General features: G+C 41.4%; 2 protein-coding genes across 4 annotated transcripts in view; both read left to right on the top strand.

The window, feature by feature from the left end:
• KAT14 (lysine acetyltransferase 14) overlaps nt 1-5,940 on the top strand; it is a 49,624-nt gene that overhangs the window by 3,887 nt on the left and 39,797 nt on the right. Inside the window, exons 2-3 of one of the 2 annotated variants that reach the window (XM_017512672.2) lie at nt 1,109-1,817; nt 4,082-4,200. In XM_017512672.2, the coding sequence (XP_017368161.1) occupies nt 1,559-1,817; nt 4,082-4,200 (378 nt within the window). In that variant the 5' untranslated portion in view covers nt 1,109-1,558. Of the gene's footprint in view, nt 1-1,108; nt 1,818-4,081; nt 4,201-5,940 lie in introns of those variants that run through there. The other variant, XM_037732855.1, reaches the window with a different exon arrangement.
• Nucleotides 1-5,940, top strand: part of LOC108292062 (protein PET117 homolog, mitochondrial) — a 15,799-nt gene that overhangs the window by 3,893 nt on the left and 5,966 nt on the right. Inside the window, exons 2-3 of one of the 2 annotated variants that reach the window (XR_001820129.1) lie at nt 1,109-1,817; nt 4,082-4,200. Coding sequence is in view for 1 of the 2 variants with exons in the window: in XM_017512673.1 (XP_017368162.1) it covers nt 1,109-1,258 (150 nt within the window). In the remaining variant the exon portion in view is untranslated. Of the gene's footprint in view, nt 1-1,108; nt 2,063-4,081; nt 4,201-5,940 lie in introns of those variants that run through there. The other variant, XM_017512673.1, reaches the window with a different exon arrangement.

Genomic DNA, 5,940 nt, shown 5'->3' with positions numbered 1-5,940 from the left:
TCTAAAACTTCAGAGCTTAAGCAGTCTGCCTGCCTTGGCCTCCTAAACTGCTGGGATTACAGGAGTGAGCCACTGGCCTAAAAACTTAACAGAGTATTTTGTGAGCAATAAACTATAAAATTTTAGTTATTAGTAAAGACTGAATTGATGTTTTTAAAAGTCTAATCTTGGGTGTCAGGTCCGTGTTCTGGAATTCTGTAGTTTTTTAGTGCTTACTAAGGTAACTACCATTGATCGGAATTTATTTTTTCCTCTGGTAGTAGCATTCTTCTTTTTTTCCTTCTCTCTGTTACATAATTAATAATTCTTTATGAGTTTTACATTTTTAACTTTACATGCTAGAAGTCAAGTTCAGATTTTAGTAATCTGCTTTTTTTTCTCTTGATGTTTATTGTTCAGCTAGGGTAATTGCTAACAGAAGGGTAGTTTACAGTGTCACTGTAGTAACTTGCCAAGGTTTTAAGCATTACATATAAATTAAACTTTTAAAATTTAATATTGGCCAGGCGAGGTGACTCATGCCTGTAACCCAGCCTTTGGGAGGCTGAGGTGAGCAGATCACTCGAGGTCGGGAGTTCCAGACCAGCTTGGCTGACATGGCAAAACGCCTTTCTACTAAAAATACAAAAATTAGCTGAGCATGGTGGTACACGACTGTAATCCCAGCTACATAGGAGGCTGAGGCTCGAGAATCACTTGAACCTAGGAGGTAGAGGTTGCAGTGAGCTGAGATCACGCCACTGCACTCCAGCCTGGGCAACAGAACAAGACGCTATCTCAATAAATAAATAAAATAAAATAAAATTTAACATTTTATTTTTTATTTAACAGTTTTTTTTTTCTGTTATTTCTTAGTCTGTACTAAATGCTCAGGAATTTCTTAAAATATGAGAAATCATTTCAGTAATAACATTTAACACTACCAAATTTATTTGATGGTTTCTTTATTACATTTTACATTTGTACAGAAAATTAAAATAGTAACTGGGTATTTGGAATCTGAAAGTTTTAAGTGTATTTTGGTAACACTGTCATTTGGATTTGAATGGTACAAGGATGGGGACCACCTGTTCGGGATGTTACTGAAATCTGTTTCTTACGTTTTTAGAGGCTTCATGACGGAGTTATCAGAGACATTCAGAGACAAAATCGGAAAAAAGAAAACATTCGTCTTTTGGGAGAACAGATTAAATTGACTAAGCAACTTGAAGCAGAAAGAGAGATGTTATTGGCAAAAGGATCTCAAAAAACGACTTGAATGTGAAATATCAATGGGACAGACAACATGAGTGTATGTGTGTGTGTTGATGGAGAGTAGCTTAGTGGTGTCTTCATCTTTTTTTTTTGGTCACTGTCTTTTTAAACTTGATCAGGTAAAGGACAGTGGATCATATATTGTAAATTACTGCTTTCAGTGTCCCTTATATCTGAATAAAGGAGTGTGGGCAGACGCTCTTTGGAAGTCTCTGTATGATCCTGGTAGAAGCTCTGTTAAGGTCACTGTCCAGAGCTTAGGGTTGTTACTGAGAAGCACTGCTGAACTTGTGAGAAGGAAGGGATGGATAGTAGCATCCACCTGAGTAGTCTGATTAGTCGGCACGATGACGAAGCCACGAGAACATCGACCTCAGAAGGACTGGAGGAAGGTGAAGTGGAGGGAGAGACACTCCTGATTGTGGAATCTGAGGATCAGGCATCAGTGGACTTATCACATGACCAGAGTGGGGATTCCCTCAACAGCGATGAAGGAGACGTATCGTGGATGGAGGAGCAGCTGTCCTACTTCTGTGACAAGTGCCAAAAATGGATACCAGCCAGTAAGGAGCTTCTCAATTTCTTTGATTTGTCAATTCCAGTGTGAAGGTTTGTTTTTCCAACCTGTGAAAGAAATGTGAATATAAAAGAGACCCAAATAAAAGGATAATTATATTTATTGTCTAGTTAATCAGCTATCAATTTATATAAAACATAGGCACATTTGTACTAATGAAACTTACTGTCAACCTCTATCACGTTGTTCACAATTTTGATGGTAACTCAATAAAAATGAGAAAATTGGAAATCCTGTGTTACTTAGAGAATTAGCCATATTTTTCTAACAAGATCATATAGATTTGGGGCCAAATTCCAATCCCAGTGTAGAATTCATGTTCAAGTTTATAAAAATTACTTTGTTAACATTTAACTTATGTGAAGAACTGTTGTTGTATACCGAAGAGAAGTTAGATGAGCACATTGAAGGTGTTTTTTGCTCTTTTTCTAGAACCAGTCTTTTTTCCCATTTTCCTTTTTTTCTTCTGGCAAGAGATAACATCATACACACTCCCTGATTACCCCAATCTTGAGGTTTTTTTCTTTTTTTTGTTTTTGAAGATGGAGTTTTGCTTTTGTTGCCCAGACTGGAGTGCATGGTGCAATCTCGGCTCCCGGGTTCAAGTGATTCTCCTGCCTCAGCCTCCCAAATAGTTGTGATTACAGGCATTTGCCACCACACCTGCCTAATTTTTTTTTTTTTTTTTTTAGACAGAGTTTCGCTGTCATTGCCCAAGCTTGAGTGTAATGGTGCGATTTTGGCTTACCGTGACCTCCGCCTCCCAGGTTCAAGTGATTCTCCTGCCTCAGGCTCCCAAGTAACTGGGATTACAGGCATATGCCACCATACCTGGCTAATTTTTTATTTTTAGTAGAGATGGGGTTTCTCCATGTTGCTCAGGTTGGTCTCGAACTCCCGACCTCAGGTGATCTGCCTGCCTCCCAAAATCCTGGGATTACAGGCATGAGCCACTGTGGCCATTCCCAATTTTGAGATATTCCATGGTCAGCTTCCTGGCATTCGAGGAGTATGGCTTGCCAGCCATCATATGGTTCGTACCAAAACAGGATTTTCCCATTAGGCAAGAGACTTTACAGATGTATGTACCTGAGGAATGCTTTTGTGTGATAGAATCTGTAACCAAGTCAGAGAAATACATATATAATTGTGAAGTGGGTCATTTTCTGGCATGTGGAATTTTTTTCTTAAAATGCATTCAACTTCAGATTTAGTTACTGTTAACAAATTAATAGTAACATTTTCACAGGAAATGTAGAATTTACTAGTTAGCTGGTTTTTGCTTCTGAGTGGTCTCTGCTTATTAAATCCAGGTTCTGCCTGAATTCTCAGTGGCTTTCCCTTTGTCCTGTGAGGACAAATTTTAAGCTGCTCTTTGTGGTCAGGACCCTGCTAAGTGTAGCTTTGTTGATCCCCACAGAAGTTTGCAGTTAGGATGAACTTTTCATTCTTTACAAACAATTCTTTCTTATTCCTAGGGCTTTGCACAGGTATTTTTCCTTTCTGGAATATGCATCTCCACAGGCTCCATTCTCCCTTTGTACAAAGACACCCCTTTTCACCTGGCCAATTTCTAATCCTAGGCCTCCCCCTAACATAGGTTGGGTCTCCTTTTTACTTACCTCACACTGCCCAGTGGTACATACCACATACCACTCCTGTGGTTTTCATGTGTCACAGAAATGTAGCTCCTAGGCTCTGCTTCAGAAGTTGATTCCTTTTATCTGGTCTAGAACCAAGTATATTTAGAAAACCAGGAACGATTCTGATGCACTGTGAGTGTGGAGAACCACTGTGCTGTTGTGATTACCTGTTTTCTCTGCAGCCCTCAGGGAAGTGCAAACCTGTGAGAGCAGGCACCATTATCTGTCTTGGACTTTGTATTCCCAGTTCCTAGCGCAGTGCCTGGTATGCAGAAGGAGCTCATATTTTTTGAAAGAATGTGTGAAGAGACCTGCCTCTGGGAGTCAGGAATGTGACAGTTGGGAAATCCAGCAACAATACCTGATTTTCCAGTACCTTTCTCCTAAAAGTTACTGGATCCTACAGATCTTAGTGGGCGTATACTTGGTGTTAGAAGAATAGAAGTCTTTCTTACTGTCTTCCTCTTTCCCATCTTGCTATTGTGTGTTTGCTCAAGAAAAGAAGACTCAACATGGGAAAGGAAAATCTGGGTGATAAATGGATTATACCTTGGGGTTACCACTGCTCTAGATAAACCCATGATGTGACTTTCTGTTTTTCTTCTAGGTCAGCTGAGGGAACAGCTCAGTTACCTTAAGGGTGATAATTTTTTTAGGTTTACTTGTTCGGATTGCTCGGCAGATGGCAAGGAGCAATATGAAAGGCTGAAGCTGACATGGCAGCAAGTGAGTAAAAAGCCCTTCCCCGAGTCCCTGAGGGTGGTTCCCCCAGGAGTTTGTTGGAATGAGTATCTAGAAACTTAGGGATGAGCTTTTGAGTTGTTTGGAGGGAGACTTTTTATTTTGCAATGAAATTAGATACTGAATAGGTGGAGAAGGGAGTGAAAAATATTTGCTGTAATCACTGCACTTTGGGAGGCCAAGGTGGGTGGATCACCTGAGGTCAGGAGTTGGAGACTAGCCTGGCCAACATGGTAAAACCCCATCTCTACTGAAAATACAAAAGTGGTGGGCCATTTTTATGGTGGTAGGCCCCTGTAATCCCAGCTACTTGGGAGGCCGAGAGGCTGGAGAATTGCTTGAACCCAGGAGATGGAGGTTGCAGTGAGCTGAGATCACGCCACTGCACTCCAGCCTGGGCAACAAGAGCGAAACTCCATCTCAAAAAAAAAAAAAAAAAAAAAAAGGTTGAGCAGAATAACCTGTTTTGTTTTGTTTTTTTAATGTACAGTTCCTCATTAGGGGCTTACATTGTATTAATAGCAGTAGGAAAGACTAGGGCAAATGATTAGCACAGTGGATGTATCAGAAGTTTCAAGGAAGCAAGAAATTGGATAATGACTGTTTCCTGACGGTCTGCCACGTACCAGGCAGTGTGTTAAACACTTTACATACATCGTCTTTAATCCTCACAGTAACCTAGCAAAAATGAAGCAGTGCTACATGAGGAGCCAGAGTTCTAGGTGTTAGGGTTGGAAGAATAAAGAGGTCTTTCGTGGTTAGAAAGGTAGTTCAGTGACAGTCACGGGAAGGATGTGTGAGGCAATCCGCATAGACCTTGAAACCTGGAGGACAATAGCAAATAATGGAATGGGGAGCCAGATCATAAGCACACATGACATCTCTGAGAAGGAAGGGTAGGATCTGGGAAGCAGGTGTGGAAGGAATGATTCTGGTGAATGGTGTGGGCTTGGGAGGGTGGGTATTGGTGTGTCATGGTATAAAAGGAACAGGACACGAAGACCTGGGGTCAGGGGAGTGGAATAAGCACCTCCATTTTTGTCTCAGTGGGGATCTTGCCAAGGGTGCATGGTTCAAGACAGCTGAGTTTCAGTTGAGTTATATCAATCCCAGGGCTCCTTCAGATCTCCCATAATGAAGCTGTAGACCTGGAGAAGGTCCAGCAAGTAGGTATTATATTAGCTGAATTTTTAAAAATAGGTAAAATAATTTGGAAAAAACCCCACAGACATATGCAGGCCCTGGGCCCCACTCCCATTAATTCTACTGTATTTAGCCACTATTAAAAAAACTATTGGCTGTGTGTGGTGGCTTATGCCTGTAATCCTGGCATTTTGGGAGGCCAAGGTGGGCAGATCATTTTAGGTCAGGAGTTCGAGACCAGGCTGCCCAACATGATAAAACCCCATCTCTACTAAAAATACAAAAAAATTAGCTAGGCCTGGTGGCACACGCCTGTGATCTCAGCTACTTGGGAGGCTGAGGAACAGGAATATCTTGAACTCAGAAGGTGGAGATTGCAGTGAGCCGAGTTCGTGCCATTGGACTCCAGCCTGGGTGACAGAGTGAGACTCCGTCTCAAAAAAAAAAAAAAAAAACAGAGAAACTTCATTTATTTTGAGATGGGGTCTTGCTTCTATCACCCAGCTGGGAGTAAAGTGGCAGGATCTCATCTCACTGCAGCCTGTGCCTCCCAGGCTCGGGTGATCCTATAACCTCAGCCTC

This window comes from Cebus imitator, unplaced genomic scaffold, assembly GCF_001604975.1.
Source record: "Cebus imitator isolate Cc_AM_T3 unplaced genomic scaffold, Cebus_imitator-1.0 Scaffold475, whole genome shotgun sequence".
NCBI lineage: Eukaryota > Metazoa > Chordata > Mammalia > Primates > Cebidae > Cebus > Cebus imitator.
Note: the sequence above shows the minus strand (reverse complement) of the source record. Positions and strands in the feature narration are given on the sequence as shown.